The sequence below is a fragment of the Helobdella robusta genome (assembly GCF_000326865.2).
Source record: "Helobdella robusta unplaced genomic scaffold HELROscaffold_123, whole genome shotgun sequence".
Taxonomy (NCBI): domain Eukaryota; kingdom Metazoa; phylum Annelida; class Clitellata; order Rhynchobdellida; family Glossiphoniidae; genus Helobdella; species Helobdella robusta.
In genome coordinates this window covers 90,521-115,860 of record NW_008703677.1, presented here as the reverse complement: position 1 = coordinate 115,860, position 25,340 = coordinate 90,521, and the positions used below count along the sequence as shown (strand labels likewise).

The following is a 25,340-nucleotide window of genomic DNA, read 5'->3' as shown; positions in this document are numbered from 1 at the left end:
ACAACCATCGACATAAACACCGATGCAGCTTTGATGAATAGTTTCAAACATAAAATAAAATTTTTGATCCAAAAAGAATGTCACTATTTAAACAAAATTTTGAATGAAGTTTTTAAATATTATCAATTTGTCAATTTTTAAATAAATCTTTAAAAAATAATCAAATGGAATAAATAATTTGTCAAGCAGACAAGAATTTAATTTAATGAAAATGTTGATTGAATCGGAAAGGTAGGGAAGTTGGTTGAACGATCGAAGAAGAATCTGGAGGTGCAAACATGCGCTGAGCTGTCGCTGGCTGTTCGACGGGTGGCAGGGTTGCGTTGAGATTTTCATCATCATTCTCATCACTATGAACATCTGCTGCTCTTTGATATTTGAACAGATCTGGGCTTTCATAAATGTGGTCTAATGTCGTGTCGATGCTATAACCTGTGCCTTCCGCAGATATCATCTCACGTGGCTGCTGCTGTGAAAGCTGCGGTAAGAAATGTTGATGAAGCAGTTGTTGCGGATGTTGTAGATATTGTGGATGCTGCTGTTGCATCTTCATCCTGGCGTACTGGTTGCCTCTATCATCGTCGTCGTACACACCAGCCAGCCGCTTGTCAACGGGATCAACAGGGGACCTGTCCACCTCCACCGGGGCACCAGCCGTCTGCCCTCTCCTCCTCGCCTCCAAACGAGACTTGAAACTTCTGCATCATGCGTGAGATAAAGAGAGAGATTAGAAAAAAGAACAGGAGGGAGAGAGAGAGAGAGAGAGAAAGGGAAAGCGAGAGAGGAGTGAGAGAGAGAGGGAGGAGAGAGAATAATCTTATTAAACATCAAATGAAAGTTATGATTAACGTAAGTGAACTTTGTTCTTTCTGACCTTTTAATGCACATGACTCCCGTGATGAGAACTGCTACACAAACGACGACGGCGATGATGATGATGATCGCACTTGAAAAAACTTAAAAAAAGAAATTATTTACATTATTTTCAAGAATGAACAAGCAAGGCCTCACGTAAGCAAATGAACAAAATCACAAATATCATAATTGATGACCATTTGTTTTGCCACATATCAGCTCAAAATTTTATAAAAATAAAACTTGCGAAAAGCTGACATTTTGGAAAAGATGGAAAGAACGGCAAGTATGATCCTGAAATAAATGAATAAAATATGAAATAATTTGTAAAATTATTGAATTCAATACAATGATTTACAACATCAACATCGCCAGCAGGATGAAAAACAATGTTTTCACTCCCACTTCAGAATGAACCACAACGCGCCAGAGACCTGCATAGGTAGAGCAGTTGCGCATAACACCGTGCCAACGGTTGCCATGGTGACAGGTCATCTGCCACGTGACGTCACTTCCGCATCCCAACACGACCACCTTCCCGTCCTTGTCCTTCCTCTTCCAAGCATCCGCCGGTAAGTCGTCGTCCAAGCAACCTGTCACTTCATCACCACCATCATCGCCATTATCATCATCCTCATAATCGTTATTCTCATTCATCTTATCGTTATTTATTATTATTAATGTTTTAATCAAAACAGCCTGAAAGAGAAGAAAGATAAGAATGAAACGAACCTGAATATTCGAAGAGGAAGTGGGGGTCTTTAAATACGTCATCGTACGTTGGTGACGACGACGACGACGACGATGAAGATGAGGAAGAAGTACTTAACATGAATCTCAGTTGAATCTCATCAGTGGCGGACACGTACACGTTGACCTTTGAACCTTGCGAGTCACACACTGAAGATCCTCCTGATATTGAGATCTGAAGTTATTATTTATCAATCTGCCTGTCTGTCTATTCGCATCTATGTCCATCTGTCTATCTGTTTGTATGCGTGTGTGCGCTATGTGTTTTGTTTAAATATCTTAATTAGCTCTTCATAAGTGTAATAACGTAATTACAACAACAATGATGATGATGATGATGATGGTGATGATGAAAGTATAGACCGCCTTTCATATCCTCTCTTACTTTCGGTTTGTTCTCTTTGATAGTAGCGTAGATGCGGCAAGAGCCACTGTTCATGAAATGTCTATCTGATGCTGTGATTGGCCGGTTGAATGTGACGTCATTATTATCTGCATTCTCATTCGTCCCAGCATTATTTAAACCCTCCAACGCACGCAGAGTTTTGCGCAGACCGAACATAAAATCGTGCAAGGTCAGGTTGATTCGTTGACCTTGACCGACCTTCAGTGTCAGAGGTCGCATGGACAGCCCACACCCGGACTTTTTGACCATGTCACTGGAAATGAAGCCACTCTGTTCTTTCATTAGTAGGCTGGACGACGACGACGAGGACAAAAACACGGGATGGCATTGAGAACGTAGCTGCATGACTTTGATGCACTTGTATTGAACTAGCAGGTAGGTTTTCAAGTCGACCGGGCAAGGTGTAGGGCGTTTAAATGATGAGTCATCCACAGTCACGTGACACACACTTCTTCCGGAACAGTAGGCATCCATTTCCGGTTTGACATCGAGGGAGCAATTGAGGTGACCGAATGATTGCTGGATACATTTTCCTGTAAAAAAGAGAAAAGAGGTGTAGCCACAAACACGTTTCTATCCCCCTACCACACGCAACAATAAAAGTACGAACGAATAAACATGCATACATACATGTATGTATGTATACAGGTAAGTATGTATGTATGCATGTATGTATGTATGCATTTGTGTAAGTGTAATTATATGTATATAGGAATGTATGCAAGCATGTATGTACATGATCATCGATCAATTCCGTTGGAGCTCATGTGTTTGTTTGTATGCCTATGTGAGCATGAATGTGTGTGTGTGCGTGTGTGTGCGTGTTAGAGTATGTATTAGGCTTTAAAACTTTAAACAGCTTTTAATAGGAATGTTGTTTCTGTGCTAGCGAGGAAATTATGAAGAGGGGTTCCTTTCCTATGCCAGCACTTTGTCATTACTTCAACATCATCAACCATGATTTCATCATCGTTCTCGTCACCACCACCATCATCATCATCCCATCATCATCCACAACAAACCAGTCTTCATTCTGCCCAGAAGAGAATTTTGAACGATGATTACGTCATCATGAGGGCTTGGACACGTGATTTTCATTGTTGACATTTGACACGTTTCCAAGGTGACGACTGCGTGGAAAAAATGATGGCCAGTTTGAAGATGATGATGACGACTACGACGCTGATGTTGATCATTAAAAATTTAAATCGCGTTGAAAATTTGGAAATGAAAAAACAATCCAGATGGTACATCTCTGCAACGAACAAAAGCCAAATAGCTGAATAACCAAACTAATAATTACATCAACAAACAAACAAATGAATGAATAAATTAAATGAACAAATGAATAAAAATGAGTAAATAATGGATGGATGGATGGATGGATGGATGGATGGATAGCAATTTGAAGGCATGCGACGCTTCCGACCAATCAAATTGGAGAATTTCTTTTTCTCTGGGTTATCTGCTTTGCCATCTCATACGCCACCACAACAACAACACAACAACAACAACAACAACAACACAACAACAACAACAACACAACAACATCATACATAGCAATATAACAAACAATAGCAATAGAAAAAATAAAAAATAAAATGAACAACAGCAACAAAGATAGAAGAACAACGAGAGAGACAGAAGCATCAAAATAAAGAGAAGCGACAATGCAGATGTTATCAAATTTTTATCAAGCACCCCATCTCCACTTCAATTTGTACATACATCCAACTCCATCTCTCTTCTTATTTCTCCTCATCTCTCTTTCCTCTTGCTTTCTCTTTCTCTCTCTCTCTTTCTCTCTCTCTCTCCCTATCTTTCTTCTTCCAGAAGAACCACATTACATCACAAAAGTAGATGTAAGAAGATTGATGCAAATGCAGACAAATGAAAACACACCCACACACGCACATAAACACCCACCCATCCACACAACACACACACTATATATATATATATATATATAGAGACATATATATATATATATACACATGCAAGAAAATATCAACGAAAAGCCCATGCACTTTTTCCTTTTCTGATTTCAAGCTTAATTGGGCTTGAGTGTTTTTCACCATCATCATCATCATCCTCATACCATATTATCATTATCATCATCATTAATCATCTTCCTCATGGTATTAGTAGAACGCAACATTTTATTGTTTATTATTGCCATCACCTTAACATGACGTAATGTTATGTGTTGTGACGTAATGTGATGTGATGTGATGTGAGGCACGTACGGTAGAGTTTTTGAGAGAACTGCATCATCAACTGCATACATTATCCTCTGTAAGCCACATAAATAAATGTGCAACCAGCTCTCTCTCTCTCTCTTTCTCTCTCTTTCTCTCTCTGTGTTTTTGTTTGTTGGTTTGCTTGCCTGTTTGTGGGTTCGCATGGTTACGATGGATGAACGTCAGGAAAGTTTCATTGAAGCTTAAGCTAATTATCAGTTGAATAAGATTTTAATCGAATGAATACTAAACTTGGATCAGTGCGTGAGATTTCATTAGATGAACTGGAAGGTACATAAATGAATTGATGGAACTGCTCTGCGTGCATTTTACATGTTTGATGTCAGCAAGCAAAATGGCATCACATTGTATTGCAATCCAAACGAATTGTGCATTGTGCAACTGCCTGCCTGCTTCTACAATGCTCGTCAGTTATTTTTTTCAAACATACACACGCACACACACAAACACACACACACACGCACACAAACATAGCTAGAGAGCACACAGGAAGAGCGCTCTAACGAAATTAGCATTCTTAAATTACCAGAACATCCCTCGAGTGCGCAGTCACGTGCTCAACAACAAACATGGCTGCCATTTTTTTATATGGTTCTTTGGTTTTTATTTATATGTCTATGTTTTATTTTTCCATAGTTTTTTGTCTATGTTTATTATATTTTGTTTTTGTTTATTCTACTTCCTTCAAAAATATGCTAAGTTCTTCTTGTAACAATGCAAACATGCAAAAGGTCGCCCGTACATATACATATACATTCATTCATACATACATACATACACACATACATAGATATGAACATACATACAACATTCACATACACACAAACATAAATATACAAACATAAATGCATTAAAAAATTTATTTATCGATTGAAAAGATGATAGCGGAAAAGGAAACGTCGTTTTCTATACAATTTTATTCTTTTCCATAATTTTAAACTGTTTTTTCTTTCAAAGCTTCATTCATCCATCCGTTCATATGTTCGTCCATTTACCTATTCATTAGTTCATTCACTCATTTCCCGTTATTTCATTAGTTTTTTATTTATTCTTTCCATCGTTCATTCATTCATTCACTCACTCTTTCACTCACTTATTTAAACATTCGCCAACAATGGAAACGTGTGCTTCATGCTCCGTGGGACATCTTGCGTGCAAACAAGCCTTCCACCCTAACAAGCGTATGCCAACTGATGGAGCAACACACACGCTAGAGGCGGGCGGGAATGGAAATTTGTTCCCGATTCACTCCCATTTATTTTCTCATTCCCCATTCCCTCCCGAATTCCCGAATAGCCTTAACCCGACGACGTCGTCACCGAAAATTCCCATTCCATATTTTTTAGCTCATTCCCGCGTTTTAAATATTTATATATATAAAGGCTTTTATAATCGCGCGATGATGTTTTTTTTTCCATTCCCGCCCGCCATTCCCGAACAGTAATTCCCTATCTCCTAATATTTCCATTCCCGAAAATTATGTTTCACCAATTCCCATGGGATTCCCGTTCCCATGCTCACCTCTAACACGCACACGCGCACGCACGCACACAAACACCGACGTACACGCGGGCATATGAAAATACATTCAAGCATGTTTGCAAAAAAGGCCACCAAGCAACTCATAATTTTTTTATGTTTTCACCTGCTTCAAATATCTTCCACACACACACACACACACACACACACACACACACTAACCCGCTTAACCAGGCACACGTTCACACACACACACACACACAGACAGATACAAACACACACACACACATACGTACAAACAAACATACGCACACGTACATGATCACTTTTCCTCCTCACCAGTTCATTTTCACGATGAATTTTTAGCCGGAGCAAATTTAATTTGACAACATTGGCGAAGACGACGACGACGATGACTAACTTTTTATTTCCTAAATTTGAAGTTGATACATTTTGTTATTTGAATTACGAATACATACCCAAATTATAAATGCCTGCTTATTGTTATTATTATTGTTGTTATTATTACATACCAGTACCAAAAGACAGACAAACAAACACTAGCACACACATACACACATTCAACATTGTCGCATATATATTTGTATGTTTGTGAAGACGAAAACTTATATGACACGCGTTGTTTATATAATATACTTGCCTGTGCTTTAGTTATAATCGTACATATATATGAATACAAGAATGTATATGGGTGTGTATAAATATGTATGTATGTATATATGTATGTATGTATGTATGTATGTATGTATCTGTATGTATGTATGCACACACGAACGGAAAATACAGAAAAAGAAGGCAAAATAAACAAATGCCCCCTCGAAACAAATGACGGATGAACGGAAGAAAAGTAAGAACAATGGCGGACATGAGAATGACGTCACGACTCAATTAATCACGTGATCATGTTGCACTGACCAATCAGCGCTCGTTTATTTTGGAATGCAAACCATTAATTAGTCTGGCATACAGAATGGATGTTGACGTTGTTGTTCTTATTGTTAAAGATGTTGATGTCATTGCTTGTTTTTCTTGCTTGCTAGCTTGTTTGTTTCTGATACAGAACAAGCAACTCGAACATCAACAACTCCAACAAAGCCAACAACTCTAAAACATCAACAACAGCAACATCAAGAACACATCAAACAACATCAAGCATATCAATAACATGGACCATCATAAAATTGAATAGAGCGGAAGGATATATGCGTTACCTGGATGTTATATATATATACACACATATACATGTGTGTGTGTGTGTGTGTGTGTGTGCAACGTATAACATTTGCATTTCAATGGAAAAAAAATTTATTGAAAATTGAGATCAATGGTAGAGTAATAAATCGATGCCGATGCTTTGCACGATGACGAGTAGTTGTTTGCTGTTGACATCAATACCCTACATGCCATGGTCGCCATTCACATGCACATGCACAGTTGATGTGGCGTTCCGTTCAATTGGAATTAATTAAAATGAAAGTTAAAAAATTGTTACCTGGGCTCTGGTCATCTTCATGATACTTGAGATCGTCTGCATGAAGGACGTCCACCAGCTGCAGCACCCCAACAATCAGCACAGCGAAACTTGAATTCATTTTAACGCATCAACATTCCAAAAATGAACTAGTGACGTTTCAAGTCGAGATGATGTGACCTCTTTTCTTGTTTCTTTAAATTAAAATACAACCTCCATGAACGAACATAGGGGCCAGAGTCATTCACAACGTTCCTATGCACACAGCTGACAAGTTATTCTTCATTTGACATCCTTCTACTATCTTTTTAAAATCTCCTTCGTCGTTGTAAGAAATTTTTCAAACAGTTACTCGAATGATTGCATTTTCAAACACCAAACAACAACAACAGAAATGTTCTCTTTAACTTTCTGCTCAAACAATATAAAGAGGCATGCAAGCAGAATGCACATACATTCATGCATTCTGCGCACGCATCGTACGTACTTCATACAGAAACTATACTGTCGTCATCGTCGTCCTCCTCATCATCATCATCATCGCCGAGGTTAACGTGACGTCATTTGTTGATTGCATGCTTCCGGCAGAAAAGTGATGGTGACGATGATGTTGTTGGTAATGAAGATGGGCATAGATTGATAGTAGTGATGTTATTTAAAAAGTGCACATTCGGACGATATTTACGCGTCACACATTTCATTTAGACGTGCTTCACTTAAAATGTCATTTACAATTTTTGTTCAAGTTGTATTGTCCAGAATAATATTTATTACAAACAATATCATCCACCTGCTACTATAAACGCAATTCCTAACACAAAAAACTTCAAAGCATCTTTTAAGCATTATTAAGCTGATGAATGAAAAAGCTTGAAAATGTTTTGTTCGGATAAATTGAAATAAATTTTAGGCGAAATAAAATAATGAAGAATGTTAAAAATCTGTGTTTCTGCCATTGCATGCTTCGCCAAACAACAATTTTGAAATAATTATCTTTGTCAGTTCTTTTAATTGATCGTTGTTCGTAGATCTATCTCTTGATCATAACGATGATAATGAGGGAGATGATATAAACGATGTTGATGATGAGGATGATGATGCTGTTTACGATGGCAAGTTGGAAGAACATTAAGAGGTGTCATTTTTTATGTTTGAAAGCGGTAGATGATGTCGATGATGAAGATGGCAACAATGATGGCGGTGGAGACGTATTAATTGAACTTGTCAATTTGGGTTGTTTAAATTGAAATTCACTTTTAATTTTTGCCGGTTTCGTTGGCACCGGAGGAGATTTTGCATTTTTGGCATTTGTAATTAAAGCAGTGCCACTGTTAGCGGCTTCATTTGGCAGTTTGTTTTGAGGTTCGGCTGGCTTTTGATTGGTTGAAGATTTCCTGGGAACTATCATTTTATTGACCGACGTTGGTTTTGCGGCCGTGGAAGGCTTGTTATTGTGCACATCATTGGTCGGTGGTGCTGTTACGGCTGACTTGATTGGTTGATTGTTAGATGGTGGTCTGCAAGCGAAATCAATTTACCCAATTTAAAAGTAATTCAATTTAATTTCAAAACCATAATTAATATATATATATATATATATATATAGCTTAATGGACAGATTTTTCGTATTTTATGTAAACCATCATCCGAAAATATTTAGGGGCGAATTTAAATGAACAAATAAATAAAGTTTTAAACCGCTCGATTAAAAGACTAACATTATTTGATGAATGCGCTTTATCAACTCCTCAAAGTTATCATCCCAGGCGTTTTGTGATTGGTTGAAATTGAGGTACTGCAGAGGGGTGAGGATCATTCCCATTGGTCCTTCTGCTGGCCAGGCCTCCTTCTCGAACAACAACGGTATGATTGGCTTCTTTATCGCGTCACTAAGCGCCACTTCTCGCCTGCAAAATATTAATCAAATGAACAATAAAGCTAGAAAAATAAATTTATAACATAAGCACTTGAAGAAAAGCAAAATGAAAAGCATTGGGAGGGATTAGAACCTGCAGTTGGCGGACAGGGCGTACTTCTTAGTAACGCACGAGAGGACGAGTTGGGCCCCTCTGATGCCTTTGTCGATCATGTCGTACAGGGAGACTCCACCACCCATCATCATAATGTCCAGCCAACAGTGGTAGCCATGGCTCGTCAGTGCATTGTACAACTTCTTGACCTCCGACTGCTTGTCCCATTGGTACGATATGAAGATCTGATTCATTAACATGCATGAGTTTATAAATGACAATTTGTGAGGAAATGATTTCAACAAATAACATTATTTTTTGATTAGTTAACAATAAACTCATCAATATTAATCCATACCTGTTTCGATTCTTCAATGTGATTGGCTGATAAATTGGAGTTACTTTTCTTACCACCATTTTTCATTGTTTGATCCTTCGGCACCCACCACTGCTTGTAAGAGGAATCTAGATACCAAAATTTTTGCTAATTTAAATAAAAAATATTTAAAGATGAACGTAGATTATCTTATTACTTTATCATTAATTCTGCTAATGACTTAGGTTTAGGGTGCTCGCTATTTAAACCTTTTCAATAGTTTCATTCATTGAAAACTCGTATGCTTTTTTCATTATTTTATTCTGTTTTAGTTTATTTATTAATTTATTTTTGTACTTCGTAATTGTTTGCTTTGCGAATTTAAGGTTGTGCCCAGTTTAATTTTTAAAAATAGGGCTATATAAATTTAATTGATTGATTGTATCAATAGATAGCTATAGAGAGAGTATAAAGCACCTTCAGTAATGAGACTTTCCAGAGGGGCCACTTGGTACCTTATCTGAAAAAGGAGTTGGGTGAACATCGAGCTAGGCCAGTATGTTCCGTCCATTATTTCGTCTTTATCTCTCTTATAAAATCTAAATATATATATATATATATATATATATATATATATATATATATATATATATATGTTGGTAATAGACCATAATTTTTACAATATTCTATAAATTCTACCGAATGTTTGGCGTTAATATGTTTGTGGTTCGTTTTTTCGATTTTTCTCACTAAAGTTTTTTGGTGAACAAACTACAAACATATTAACGCTAAACATTCGGTAGAATTTATAGAATATTGTAAATATATATACATATATATATATAAAGATTTATGAAAAAAACAATCAAGAAAACAAAACGAAATTCCGAGATCGTTGATGAAGTTAATCAGGCAGAGGCACCTGATGAAAAGAAATTCTCCGAAAATAGGACCCATGCCACCTCTCGGCGGCCACTCCATCTTGTCCATCAGGAGTGGTATCATCGTCTTGTTCAAATTCAGTGCTAAGTTCACCTGCGTTTCATTTTTTAATTATTTTTGAAATTAATTGAATTTTATTTATCCATATTTTCTGTCGTCAACATCAAGCTGTCCAATCAATCACGATCACGTGATTGATTGTCGTCATCCAGTTGAAATTTTAGTACAGTTAAGTAGGTTTGACACATAACCAACAACCATCATCTCTATCTTTGCAAACATCATCTTCGTCACCATCGGAGTCGGTACAAAACAACTCATGAGAAGCACTGTACAATACATCATCATCATCACCATCATCATCATCATCAGTGACCTCTCTGTTACAGTTGGGAGACTCGGCATACTTCTGCGTTATGCAGCATACAACGACCTTCACCTTTCTCATGCCCTGGTCTATTTTCTGGAAGAGTTTGTCTCCACCTCCCATTTGACCAACGTCCATCCAACATGGATAGCCGCTCATCTCCAGGTGTCGTTTCAGTAACTTAACCTACATTTCGTTTAATTCATCAGGCAGGTTTTTATGTTAAAAGGAATGATGATGAAGAACGATGATGAAGATGGTGACGACAATGATGAAGAAGATGACAAAAACTTTAATTATAATACACGGTCCTCAACCTCGTCTTGCTTGTCCCACTGATAACTGAGGAAGACCACAGGCTGTACTGATGCCTCTTCTTCATCTTCATCCTTACCCGCCACCTCCTCTGTCGATGTGTGACCATTTTCAAAGAAGGGAATTAGAAAATATTATTAACATACAACAAGTGCGACAAAAAAAATGTAAAACATTTACTGAAAAAGTTTATAGAGCAAACACAAAAAAAATGATCAAACCTGCATTTAGAACAACCCTTTCGACGACAGCGTAGGCGTCCATGCGTCCCATCTCCTTCAGTTCTCTCATCACAGCGTGCGTCGCCTCACGAGTCGTGTGGCAAGCGAACCAATCATCCAACAACGACATGCAAGGATCTGATTGGGTGGCAAACTTCTTGACGTCATCATTGCTGTAACCAAGGCGACGGCAGAACAATCGCCAATCCTTATCTCCTGCTTGATTCATTAGCTTGCTTACATCTCGAGACCAAGTCGGAGCGTGGCTTAATGTCTGCCAGATGATGTTGTATAATTAATTTAGCACAAGTAACATGACGTATGTATATATGGTAAAAAAGTCTAATTATAAAAGCTTAAAAAAGTCTAATTTTAAAAGCTTATATTTCAATGAAACTATTTCATAACATCAGTTTGACCTTGTGATCAATTTCCTCAACTTTCACTTTCGTTTCAACAACAGTCGTCTTCAATTCTTTGATGTTAGTTTCGTTTTGTTGAACCCTGCTCTTGATGTTCTTCACACTTTTTTCGTTCTCGCTCGTTCGTGTCTCCAACTTTTTAACATTTTTTTCAGTTTGTTTGACATTCTCAGAAATCTCTTTCACCGTTGATTTTGTTTCGTTGATGTTTTCAAACACTGTTTCTAAGCTGGAGGTTGATTTTAAATACAAAATATAATTATAAATGGTTGTCGCATGGTCAGCATATCATGCCAATCACCTCTTTCCTTCGATGACATTGACAGCAGCCTGACAAAGATCCTTGTGAGTAGCATTGTGCTTCATGATATCCAGCAACAAATCCTTATGTTTAGCAAATAGATGTGGATGTGTGGAGCCTATCATTCGCATGCTGTTAACGAAGGAACCTACGTACAGAGAGTTCATGTTGGCACGACATCTATCAGACATGTACTGCAGGTACTTCTCACTTTTCTCCTGCATGTGTGGTGTGTGTGTGTGTGTGCGATGTGTGTACAATTCATTGTCACAACAATAAATTTTTTATTTTCATCGCCACCAGCACCTCATCAACGGCAAGTTTAGGCAGCATGTTAGCCACGAGAGCAGCTGCATTCTCAACTTTGACCCCACACTGCAAGATCTTCTCCTCGTGTTTAATGACGTCATCCCTACGACACGTGACCGCCACGGTATCCAGGAGCATGAGTGCTAGGCTGTAGTACCACTGGTGAGTCAAAAACTTCACGACGTTATCGCATAGGTCATCAGGCAGTTTCTGCATACAATGGTCACACGTTTCATTACTAGCAATCAATTAAAGCATTGCAAGGTGATTATTTTGAAAGCCTGACATCATCAAATTCCTCGCTAGTCTCATAATAAATACAAAATAATCATCATCTCCGGCATCATCATCAACATCATCCTCTTCTTCAGCACCGCAGTAAACAAACTTCAGGATTTGATTTGGCGACTTCGGTGAAAAAAAGGATGAGTGTGGACGAGATGCTGTCGTTCGCCGCTGACTGGAGGAGGTAGGAAAAACGCGAAAGGAGAGGGAAGAAGGGTGTAGCATCATTCAGGTACATATCCTTCAACTTGTCTGTGGTTAGTCAGTTGAAGGAAGGTTTGATCATTTCGTTAACGAATTTGTTCCATTTATAATGTTCACAATTAATTATTATTTTCACAAAGTTGACACATCATAACCAACATGATCAACAACAACAACCGAAACTAACGTCCCAATCCATCCATCTTGCCGTCCAAATACAACTCCAACATGTCAGTCACGTTCTCCTCCTCCATCAACACGTCAGCCACATCTGACATCAGCTTACTGGCCAGCGCCATAATTTCTTTGTCGCCACAATCTCTCAGGCTGGCCACCTTCTTGTACATTGGTTTCAATAATTCAGCTTTTGTTTGGCAGCCCTGCAGTTTAAAAAGTATTGGTTTATATATTTATATTACATTAGTATTACTAGGCTGGTCTGACCATTAAAAGCGGATTTATATAGGAATTGTTACAGCAACATCAAAACATCAGCATGAAAAAATAGCAACTTCACAAATAATAACAAGTGGACACAAACCGCCTGAATGAAGTACTCCATAACATAAAGAACAAACACTCTGAAAATGTTTGTTTTGCCGGGTTCCTCAACACAATCCCAATCTTCATCCGCACATCTGTTGAACATCTTCGTTACCTCATCCAAGACTTTCAAATGTGTCTGTATGCTAAGCAGGTATTTCAAAAAATATTGAACTGTCATCATTAGACTCATCTTCATCTCATCATCATTACCTCTGCCTATCCAGATAGAAAGCATGCAAGATAAACAGTTGGATGTTAGTAGCGAGTGTTGTGCCATTGTTGGCGCTTCCGTATTTTTTCACGCTGTTTATCACGTTGCCCATCGTTTCGACAACATGTTCAGGCCTAGACTTTATAATAAAACAGAAATTTAAATTATAACAATTATCACCCTGGTCATCAACACCATCGAGTCAGATCCTTACCGTCCAAGGAAACTTATTGACGACATTGAGTCCGACCGACTGCACCGGCCAGTTCTCCGGGCCCGCACCATCCTCACCGAACGACAACTGCACTAATTTGATGAGGGAATCAGCGTGCCTGTCTGCTAGTTGGTAGTCACTGGAGTAACAATCGAGTACATCTTGTTTAAAGTTTATATAGTTTACATACAGTTGATAGAAAATGAATGCTACGTGACTACTTACTCTAGCATTGACATCAGCTTCTCAGTGAAAATGTCCAAACGAATTTTATCACCTACTTTTGAATTCATGCATTTGCTGTGCACTTTGTTTATCATCTCGTCTATGAATTTGTCCTTTTTCTATTGGTGCATAATCGGAAATATTTATTTGTTACATAGGAGTTCAGCACGTACATTCAACGCGAATATACACATAATGAAAAAAATCATGATTACTCCTAACCTTCCACTCTAGGAACCTTTTTTTCGCCAGAACTGGAATTGCGAACGCGGAAATGATGCCATCGTCGGCGATGTCGATGCAAGACAGCACCAGATCATCTATGCTGGCCTTCTCCTCTTCGCTGGTTGTCATCGTGGTGATAACGACCATTATAAGATGATGATGATGATGTAATAACTGTGATTATGATGGTAAAAATGCTCACCTGAGGCCAACGAGAAGTTTAGAAAATGTTTGGGAGTATTCATTTTGAATCTTCGAAAGTTCTGACGTGTTTGTGATGTTGCTTCTGAGAGAAGCGGTGATTTTGCTGATCTGAAAATATCATAATGAAGTCATTTTATTCAAACTATCAATCACTCATTCATAACATAATACGTTACAAATAATCAATAATTTGATATAAAAACCTTGTTTTCCATTTGGATAACAGTTTGAATGGTACGAGACGTAATTATTATTGTAAGTTTGTTTAAAATAAAATATTATTAGCAAAATCTGTAACAGTTGAAATTTTGATCGGATTTTATGTAGTTAACCATGCAGCATGTGTGTACTTCGTATCTGTCTTTATGTGTGCATACTTGCATGTTAAGTGGGTGGGTATGTATGCATGTAGGTATTAACATAGTAACACAGAATAATTATATTTCAAGAGATCTCATTCAATCTTCAATCATTCTATTAAACTTCACAGCATTATTCATTCAAATTTACGCTAAACAAAAAAAAACTATATGTTGATATATAGGTATACATTAAAACATTATATATTATGTAAACAGACGTTAAAATACACGTATTTTTATATCACCATATATATATATATATATATATATATATATATATATGTGTGTGTGTGTGTGTCTTGAACATTGACTGTTTAATGATACTATGTCGGTTGCCATGGACAAACAACAACATACAAACCAAAAAAAAAAATATGTAAGCAAGTTTTAAATTTTCGTAAAATTAATTTAAATATTAAAATATATTAACAGTGGCACACACTAATAATAAATAAATATATAGCACATATTCAATGATTGATATATATATATATATTACAATGAAATTAAACAAATAGATAATTTTTTATTTAATGATGCTGTTGTTGTGATGCATGGTTGTTGATCATCTGATAACATCTCTCTGCTGATTTTCTGACTTTTAAGTTTGCCAGAAGGAGATCGGGACTTGATAAATCCAACACAAGGTCCAATCTCAGCTTCTGAATGCATTCTTATGCAAAGTTATTAACAGATTTTAATTGGTTTAATTATTAATATATAAAATTTTTGTTTGTTTAGTTGATTATCACGAATGAAAAATGTCAGTTCAAAGTATTAAAAATTAAATTATTAACATACCCCAAGATTCGCTTAGTGATTTCTGCAAATTGAGAAGTTCAGTGTGCATGGAAACCATTTCATTTCTTGCATTTTCAAATGAATTTTCTACAGAGTCTGCCACTCTAGAAATAATAAATTAATACATTTTTATGCTTAGAATGAAGATGGTATAGAAAAAACAAAAATTCACCACTAGAAGACAAACTTTACATACTGAGCTCTATGATTTTTTTCTAAAGCTTTTACATCTTTTACATTTTTACAGATAGATAGGATCAGCATATTTTAGTTTTAGTGTCAATTAGTTAGTTAGTAAGTAATAAGTATTAAGTATAGTATAGAACAAAATTAGGTAAACAGTTAATTTTAATTTAATTTAATATTTTAATAATTTTTAAATTTGAAAAAATGACGATTATTGAATTAATTAATTTTAATTAATTAATAAAAAAAAGAATTAAAAATTTTTAAAACGATAAAATTATCGTGAATTAGCGAAACTAAAATGTTTTAAATGAAAGCAAACTGTTCTTCCATGGGAACTTGCTCACACTCCATTGCCATCGTCGCGATTTCTTCTCTTTTTTGAAGAATTTGACGAGTTGAAAAACTTATTTCGAAAGTTCTCAGGCGGCACACTACGACATTGCATATGGCGAACGCATAGAATAGTTAACTTTTAAAATATACATTATTCATTTTGCACTGTCTTTGCAAAGATTTAGCAAGGCTACCCACATATATGTATATAGAATATAACATTCTATGTAGAATAAAACATTCTATATATATATATATATATATATATATATATATATATATATATATATATATATATATATATATATAGCTGCTACCCATATCTATTTTCTATTACACGCATAATGGTAATAATGAATGTTTGAATGAGACGATGGTCGGCTGTGAATACGTGAAACTGGCAGCAATACAATAGAACACAGCACAATCAACTGAATACATTCCATTATTGCTATAGTTGTTAGTACACATACAAATACAGAAACTGTACTCTATTTTATATGTAGTAGCAGTACTGTTGTTGACATTAATCAGTAATATGTACATGTACATGTAACATACAAATTCCTACTGAACAAAACCAGTTCTAACCCGACTATTGCACTCTTAACGTTGATTCGCTGCTATTATTATAATTGTATTGAATCAACCGAACTCAGCACACGTTAAATATTTCTATTGTTTCAAGTTCCTCATTGCTGCTACAAGTTGAGCATTTGCCAAACGGATTATAAAAAAATTAAATTTTATTAAACAAACAATTGTAACAAATTATTTGAATACTGTTTCAGGAATTTTCATTGGAGCATATCTATATAGATCTTAATAATTATAAAAATGTCAAACTTTGTTATGGTTTTTCTCATTGAAATGATCGTGTGCCTCTTCGAACGGGCCGCATGTCAGAACAGTAAGTCGTTTGTACAGACAGTAAGTTAACAGGCTACATGCATACAAACAATTTTTTAAAGACAAACGATTACTATATAAGTTTTTATGAATGATTTTTGATAATCTTTCCATGGCTGGGGATCGGCCTGCTCTATCTAATTCTGTCGTCATGTCGTCTCTCTTCTTAATCATTTTCATCATCTTTTTCTTCACTAACAGCAATTTTATCTTCGTAACGACACTAACACTAACCAACCAACCAACCAACCAACCAACCAACCAACCAACCAACCAACCAACCAGGTTTCAACGCACAGGAAAATTTCGAGTTGGGCAAGCACTTCGGTATATCAGCTGCCATCTCCATCCTACTCCTCGCATTCGTCGCCATCTTCGTCAACTTCCTGAGATGGCAAATCATCAAAAGAACGAAACACGTGCAAGTTAACTGATCGACTGAACACCTCACACGCAATCCACTGAACACCACACACACACACACACAAACACACACACAAGTTATAATTGTAACATAACCACAAGTTATAATTGTAACATTTTTTTTACTTTGAAAAGAATGCCAATTTTTGTATTGTGAAAATTAAAAGAGGTTATAATATCGTAGCCGTGTTATTAACTGATTCAGTTATCTCTACGAAGCATTAATTAAAATTCCATTAAATTGGAATGGAAACCTTTGCATGCCATCCGTCATAATGAGGCTGACGCCGTAGTTTATTTCAAGAACACTTTTAATAAACACACACGGCTGACTATGATCTTGTCTCTGGTCGCAAGATTAACGCGTTGACTTAATTTTTTTTTACACGGGCGATTGCCATCTTACGTCGTCTTAAACCCTGCGACACGTTATACTGTCATTTTATTTGGAGAAGAGGAAAGAGGAAAATAAACTAACTTTCGTTTCAATTGACAGCTGAAAGATTATGAATTCATCTAATTTTATATAAAAAACTGTTAATAATTCATTGATCGAATGTTCTGCAGTTACAATACCTTCTATATCTAATCTAAATCATACGGAGTGCTATAGCAAAATATAGTGAGCACGATCTATTCATGTTAACGAAATAATGAGTGTATATATACTTTATCGATGATAGAATGATCGTTTGAAAGAACCAAAAATAAACGAATGAATAAATGAATGAATAAGAGAACGAATAAATAAATGAATTATTTGTTTGATCGCATTTCAATACAGCAAAAATTAAAGGGCCTCAAAAATAAGAAAATATTAATAATCATAAATAATTAATTGATTGATCGATTTTAGTTATTACTTTCAATAAATACGGATAACATTCTCTATTTCGTTATTCCATCGATTCATTCATTCATTCATTCATTCATTCATTCATTCATTCATTCATTTATACTCCCACTCATCAGCCAATCATTTCGATTGAGCCTTCTTGAAATACATCTTTAACAGGTTTACCTGCAGTCGATTCGAGATAATTAATTAATTAACTAATTAATTAATTAAATTAGTGAAAACATTAAGATAATAATAATAATAGCAATATGTGATAATTGCAAATTAATAGAGTAATAAAGAAATAGAGAATCCACCTTGTGAACGTTAACGTGATTGATGTAGGACCAGAGCTGCTCATTGTAAATGTTGTAGAGCTCAACCAGCAGCATGACGCTGGCCGTTCTCACTGACTTGTTGTTGCTATCGGAGGCCTGCGTTCGTTCAAACAAATTAAACAAATCATCCCATTAAGAATTCCTCTAATGTTCGTTCGTTCATTCATTTGTTCGTTCGTTCATTCATTTGTTTGTTTGTTTGTTTGTTACAAAATAGTCCAACAATGACGAGGAGGTTGAGAAGAAAGAGTAAGAATGAAAAGAACAAACCCTGAGCAAAGAGGGCACGAGGTCATCGAGAAGGTCAGTCAGCTGATCGGTAGGAGTGGCTTCCAACTGTGGCCTTAACCAGTGTAGAGCCGACAGGATATTTCTATCATCTGACTGGTCGATAATGGATTGTAAGACGATCAGTGATTGGCTACTTGATCTCGTCTTCAACAACATATTGATGCAGTCAGAAAGTAGGTTTGATGAATTCTGCAATTTCAAAAAGTTTTAAATTAATTGAAGACCATTTTAATCAAGCATAAGAAAAAAAGTTAATAAAACAACAACAACACGATGAAAAGAAGGAAATGAATAATGAGACTTGTATGAGAGAGCCAGGAGCTCTGAAGAGGACGGTCAACAATGAAATTAAATGTTGGTTCGTAATGAGGTCTGGATCGCTGGGCAGCCATATGATCAGCTGTTTCAAGGCTGCTTCAAGTTCAAGGTCGTCTTTGTTCGGGTCAACCTGTTTAAAGCTATCGATGCATTTTTCAAAGTCTTTAACAATCTTTTTGTCTTGTTCTAACTGCTGCTGCTGTAGTTGTTGCAATTTTTGTTGTTGTTTTGTTTCATCTTTGTTTCTGTAAATGTTGAATAATGATGGTTTATTGATGTTGAAAGTTTTAATTAATTGGGGAGATTTTATAACATCTTGATGTGTCTGTTGCTGCTGAAGTTGTTGTTGCTGCTGAAGTTGTTGATTTTGTTGCGAAATATTAAAGTTGTAATTGTTGTTGTTGTAGCTGTTGGTCAGAGAACTGAGATTTTTCTCTCTTTTATGAATGTAACTGAATGATGATGATGAAGATGACGACGATGTCGGTGACTTTGAAATATTGTCATTTGGAACGTGCAAAGGTGATGAGGAGGATGACGACGACGCTGTTGCGCCTGTTGCTGACATGTGAAGCTTTGCTATCTTCGTCATATAATCCTTAAATTTAAATTGCTAACATCAACAACAACATTTTCATCATCATCAACAATAACATCAACATCAACAACATCACAACATCAACAACATCACAACATCAACAACAACATCAACAGCAACGGCATCACAAACCTGCACGTATCTTGACTGAGCGAGCATAATGTTGGAGTAGGCTGGCGGGTTGAGATCGAACAAGCTGATCAGGATGTGCTGGACGTTCTGTCAATCATTCGTTCATTCATTGATTGATTCATTCATTCGTTCGTTCATTCATTGCCCCACCATCCAATGGCTAATCTACCAACCTTCCTAGTATCATTAGTCTTATATTGATCGTTGATGGCGATGATGTTGTTGATGAGTTGACAGCAACTCTCAGAGGCTTGCACCTCCTGACCCGATGACGTCACGCCCAACAACTCCCTCGTATAAACCAGCAAGCACTCCCTGCTCTGTTCGAGTTACAACAACAACAACATAACAACAACAACAACAACAACAAGAATAATAATAATAAAGAAGATAGCCTGGGCGTCATAAATATTATGTTAGTGTAGAAACAATGCCGGCTTTGATCCACATGGCGTTTCGACGGAAAGTTTTTAAATTAATTCCATAAGATATATTGATAATTATTTTTCATTGCAAAAGTTATTCATTCCCTGAATGACAACAGACGACATTCAGTTCAGTGGCTGGCTGGTCAAGGTGAGAGCCCAAAGCACTCGCATTTCAAGGTGGACGCTACTAAACCGATATTATTTTTGAATACATAAAAGCAACCTTATTGTTGTGCAACAGTGATTGGTTGGCTGTAATCTCCATCAGCCAATCAGCCTGCTCCTTCCATCCATACGAATCTCTATAGGATTAACAATTTTAATGTAACAACAAATAATAACAAACCATACCCCACCACCACCACCGACAACAACAACAACAACAACAACATCAGCAACAACAAACTGACCTCAAAGCATCGAGGACTTTTTTAACTTTGACCTGAACGGAGCCCAACAAATCGGTAGCCAGCTTAGCGAACAACCTCTGCAGACACAATCTGACCCAGTTCGGAGGTAAGAGGTGTTTGTAGGTCAGTACCACGGCAACCAACGTTTCAAGAAAAAGAGAGAAGACTTTAGAATGTGGTTCGTGAAACATTCTCGTGAAACTATCGGTCATTCTCTTTATATCTCGCTCGCTGATTGAATGATGTTGTTGAAAAGTTGTTTGATTGGCTGTTTCATTGTAAAGATTTATTTTCATTGGTTATATATTTATTTGCTTGCTTATCAATATTTAAAATGAACGAATAAATGAAAAGTTTGCAAACTCAAAAGAGTCAGCAGATTGGTTGATGACGACCAGCAAACCAATAAGCCCCTCTCTTCTCATTTGCCAATTGGACGAATTCAAGTTCTCCAAAATTTCCTCTGGATCCTATTAGATGGGTGATATTTCAAATTACAAATAAAATAGTAAATAAGGCATTCAGCATTTTCAGTCTAATTGACTTGAATTTTATTCAAAAAGTAGAAAAAATTGAAAAAAATGTTAATGCTTACTTTACTTTGGAACTCGAAGGCAGATAAATAATTTTCGAGAGAACTTTCATTGCTGCCAACGGAATAATCCTTCTCACTGCTACAGTCACTCATCTGTAATCATTTCATTGGTTGCTATTTTTACACAGAGTTCAAATTTTTGAACGTTTGAATTTGATTTGTTCCCTCAGCTACGTACTTGATCGAATGATGATTTCTGATTGGTCTTCAACCTCCCGCTTACTACCGATCGCCCAACAGAGCTGCTGTTGCTGTTGTTGCTGCTGTTGTATTTGTCCACTTGAAAAAACGGAGAAATAATTTTTTTAATGAGTGTAGATGATTTTGTTAACATAGAATTGATTCGATTATACTTGAATATCATCGGACAGCGACATTAAAACATACAAAAGCATCAATAGCATCAACCTGCTTCGTTATAATTGTTGTGGTTATATCTGTACGAAGACTTGCTCGTTTCTGATTGGTTGGATGGCGAGGGAGAGGGGCAAAGAATGCGTCGTGTTGGCAGTGGGGAACTCTGTAAATGGTCAGCAACGTCATCAGGAACATCGTCGTCGTCGTCATTCAAATCAAAAACCTACAGGGACAGATCTGTTGAACTTCTGCTGCTGCTGCAAATTATTACGACGATGGTCTTCAAGAAGAGTAAACTCATCAATCATAATGTCGTTGTCAATGTAATTGTTGCTGTAATCATTATTAATGTCGTTGTATGTGGAGTGTTGTTGAGGACATGTTGACCGCTGTAATCTCGACGTCTGTTGATGTTGTTGCTGATGCTGTTGCTGATGTTGTTGCTGATGCTGTTGCTGAAGTTGTTGCTGATGTTGTTGCTGATGAATGGTTGATGTTGCCGGCGACACTACAACTCCTTCACGTATTGCACCGTTCATTTTCGTCCTGTTATCTAGCAAGCAATCAGAATGACGGCAATTTCATTTCAGCAATTTTGTCGTCATCATTATTCAAATTTTTTAATCATCATAATCGTCATATTCAGCAGCAAAAACATCACCATTACAATCATTATCATCACCCTCATCATCACCCTCATCATCATCACCCTCATCATCATCACCCTCATCATCATCACCCTCATCATCATCATCACCATCATCATCATCACCATCATTTTATCAGACACAAAGTTCGTAAAAATTTCAATTGAAAACTACTTAAGTGTATGGGTCGCTTGAAACAGCACATCTCTACACAACACACGCACGCACACACATGCAAGCACACACAAACATGCACACAAACAACAGCAGCAATCATTATCAAGATGTTACCAAGGTTACCAATAAATTAAGATATTTGCTAGCGCATTATGCAACCTGCTGTAATGCTAAACATGAGTCTCATTATGACTCTATCAATGTACGTGTGTGTGTGTGTGTGTGTGTGTGTGTGTGTGTGTATGTGTGTGTTCGCTTGTTTGTCTGTTTGTATGTATGTATATTTATAAATTTGTATTTGATATTTCATTAGACTACAGTGCAATAAAAAACTGCACATGAAACTCGCTGGTGCTCAATCATGTTGCCACCGTAATGACGGCATTACTGCTCTAATAATAATAATAATAATAATAATAATAATAATAATAATAATAATAATAATAATAATGGTGATAATGATAATAACATGAATGAAAATGATGATGATAACGACGATGGCGCGATTGCAAGCATAATTCTTTCAGATGTTGAACTATAGTAAAAAAAACAAAATTAAAATGAATGAATGAATGAATGAATTATTATTATTAGTATAAGTAGTAGTTGTTGTATTAGTAGTAGTAGTAGAAGTAGTAGTAGTAGAAGGTACTGCAATGCGATGTGTGTGCGTACAGTGCAGTGTATATTGATGTTGTTGAAGAAATTGAGTGTGCATGAGAGCCATATCTGTTTTGTTGTTTCTTCAATGATTATTAGATTAGATTAATGAGATTATTGTTGATGTTATTTTTTCATATTATTGTTGTTGATGTTATTTCTTCTTATTGTTGTTGCTAGCTCGCCGAATGAATGCCAGCTCTACATTGTGTGTTAGGTAGTTTCAGATGTTACAAGCGCTCATTCGTTAGGAATTTGTTAACATAATCAATCATTAGCTCATTCACTCACACATTCATTCACTCACACATTCATTCATTCAATCACATATTCATTCATTCAATCACTCGCTCATTCATTCATCCGTACCTACCGATCGAACGTACGTAATGACCATTATCACTAAACGGGCTTATTCTACCACTTCTGATGTTGTTGTTGATGTTGCTGTTTGTAAATGTTTGCCTGAAGTCATCATTTTGAAGGTCGTCCCTTGATTGTATGTTGTTGGTCATCTTCATGATGGATTCGCTGATGCTGCTGACACGAAGAGCTGTTGTTGATGACGTCATTGTTGGAGTCGTCGCAGCATCAACATCAACATCACCGTCGTTGCTGCTGTTGTCGTTGCTGCTGTTGTCGTTGCTGCTGTTGTCGTTGCTGCTGTTGTTTGGTTTCGATCCAGTTTTTGATCTTCGGAGAGAATTGATTCGAGAGAGGAATGCTTCCTTAGTTATTGCAAGGCCCGATGTTTTGTTGATGTTGCTATTGTTGTTGTTGTTATTGTTGTATTTGAGGCTGTTGTCATTTGATGTTGATAATGAGTTAACCGACGGCAGAGGAATTTTCGAAGTCCTCAGATTACTGAGAAATGATGGAGTTGTCGGCCTTTTAGAACTGACGTTGTTCACGATGTTGTTGTTGTTGTTGTTGCTGCTGTTACCACGTGACTTGAAGCCGAAATGGCTGATAGAGTGTTGTTGGAGAGACCGCCTACCTACAGACGTTCTCACAAATTTGTTGTTGCCGCCATTTTGTTGTTGTTGATTCAGTTCGTCACTGACGTACAAATTTCTGCTCTTATCAGCGAACGTCCTGGTTGGTTTCATGTAGTTGGGCGTGAGCGACGAAGCCGACGATGGTTCGAGCGTCGGAGTCCTCGATCTCAAGTCTGGCAAACGTGCCGACGATGGTGTTGTTGTGGAATGATGATGTTGTTGTTGACGTAGCTGTTGTTTGTTGTTGTTGAATTCACTGCTCTCGGCATTGAGTTGAGAAACACATTCCGTCTGTACGACAGGTGAGCATGACAAGGAGAGCGCTCTGCTTCTCTTGCTAGTAACATTGCTGTCGCTGCTGTTGTTGTTGATGTTGTCAAAAGCATTATTTTTATTCCTGGTGTTGTCATTATTGTTGTTCCTTCTAAAGTTGTTGTCATCGAATTTGTGGTTGTGATGTTGGTGGTTGTGGTGTGGAGTTAGATAGGAAGGGGAGTGTTTGTCTGTGGATGTGCTTGTTGGAGTGTGCTGCTGTGTGGATGTGTGTGCGTGCAGAGTATTTGCCGGTATGCTGAAGTTTAAAATCGGTCTGTTTTCATAGGCTTCGTGCGGGGAGGTGGGCTGCTGCTGTTCAGTGTTCCTCGAATGTTGTTTGCTGCTCGACGCTGCACTCTGCTGGGGCGATTTAAACAAATATTTGGAAAGATCCATTGCTTCGAGTGTCGTTTGACGTTGCTGAAGTTGATGGTGATGCTATCAATGTTGCGAGTTGACTACGTCACAGCTAATGTTTATCAGAAGATCATAAAACGCCAGCCAACATTAATCTAATATCAGCGACAACCATTACTTCATTTCAAAGTCAAATCTGTGTAAGCGCTCATGTCGTGCTTATAAATATGCATAAGAAAGTAGGTATGCATATAAATTCGCACAGATACATACATATGCATTCCATACATCTTTTCATGTGCATAGGTATCTACGCGTGTGTTTTATGCCAGCATAACTCAATG

General features: G+C 36.9%; 3 protein-coding genes across 3 annotated transcripts; all 3 read right to left on the bottom strand.

The window, feature by feature from the left end:
- Positions 1–25: 25 nt before the first annotated feature.
- Positions 26–7,656, bottom strand: HELRODRAFT_195025 (hypothetical protein). The gene is made up of 8 exons (XM_009013906.1): positions 7,265–7,656; positions 3,034–3,141; positions 1,991–2,544; positions 1,588–1,780; positions 1,290–1,448; positions 1,114–1,149; positions 875–956; positions 26–698 (listed from the first exon to the last, which is right to left on the bottom strand). Exons 1-8 carry the CDS (start codon positions 7,362–7,364, stop codon positions 203–205), a joined length of 1,728 nt encoding a protein of 575 aa, XP_009012154.1. The 5' UTR covers positions 7,365–7,656; the 3' UTR covers positions 26–202.
- A 287-nt stretch (positions 7,657–7,943) lies between these two features.
- Positions 7,944–16,229, bottom strand: HELRODRAFT_195024 (hypothetical protein; the record flags this gene model as incomplete). The annotated part of the gene is made up of 23 exons (XM_009013905.1): positions 7,944–8,760; positions 8,962–9,150; positions 9,253–9,458; positions 9,572–9,678; positions 10,007–10,128; positions 10,452–10,564; positions 10,848–11,024; positions 11,156–11,244; positions 11,375–11,648; positions 11,794–12,025; positions 12,098–12,315; positions 12,404–12,616; positions 12,795–12,943; positions 13,083–13,275; positions 13,437–13,584; positions 13,652–13,791; positions 13,867–14,005; positions 14,092–14,210; positions 14,314–14,434; positions 14,519–14,628; positions 15,482–15,555; positions 15,684–15,787; positions 16,192–16,229. The coding sequence occupies 23 exons, from the start codon at positions 16,227–16,229 to the stop codon at positions 8,382–8,384; spliced, it is 3,654 nt and encodes a 1,217-aa protein (XP_009012153.1). The 3' UTR covers positions 7,944–8,381.
- A 1,791-nt stretch (positions 16,230–18,020) lies between these two features.
- HELRODRAFT_195023 (hypothetical protein) lies at positions 18,021–25,035 on the bottom strand (the record flags this gene model as incomplete). The annotated part of the gene is made up of 16 exons (XM_009013904.1): positions 18,021–18,468; positions 18,489–18,558; positions 18,693–18,809; positions 18,984–19,193; positions 19,306–19,674; positions 20,053–20,139; positions 20,226–20,372; positions 20,704–20,782; positions 20,891–21,121; positions 21,294–21,360; positions 21,491–21,578; positions 21,664–21,764; positions 21,894–22,005; positions 22,070–22,321; positions 23,342–23,409; positions 23,700–25,035. The coding sequence occupies 15 exons, from the start codon at positions 25,033–25,035 to the stop codon at positions 18,514–18,516; spliced, it is 3,309 nt and encodes a 1,102-aa protein (XP_009012152.1). The 3' UTR covers positions 18,021–18,468; positions 18,489–18,513.
- Between the last annotated feature and the right edge of the window lie 305 nt (positions 25,036–25,340).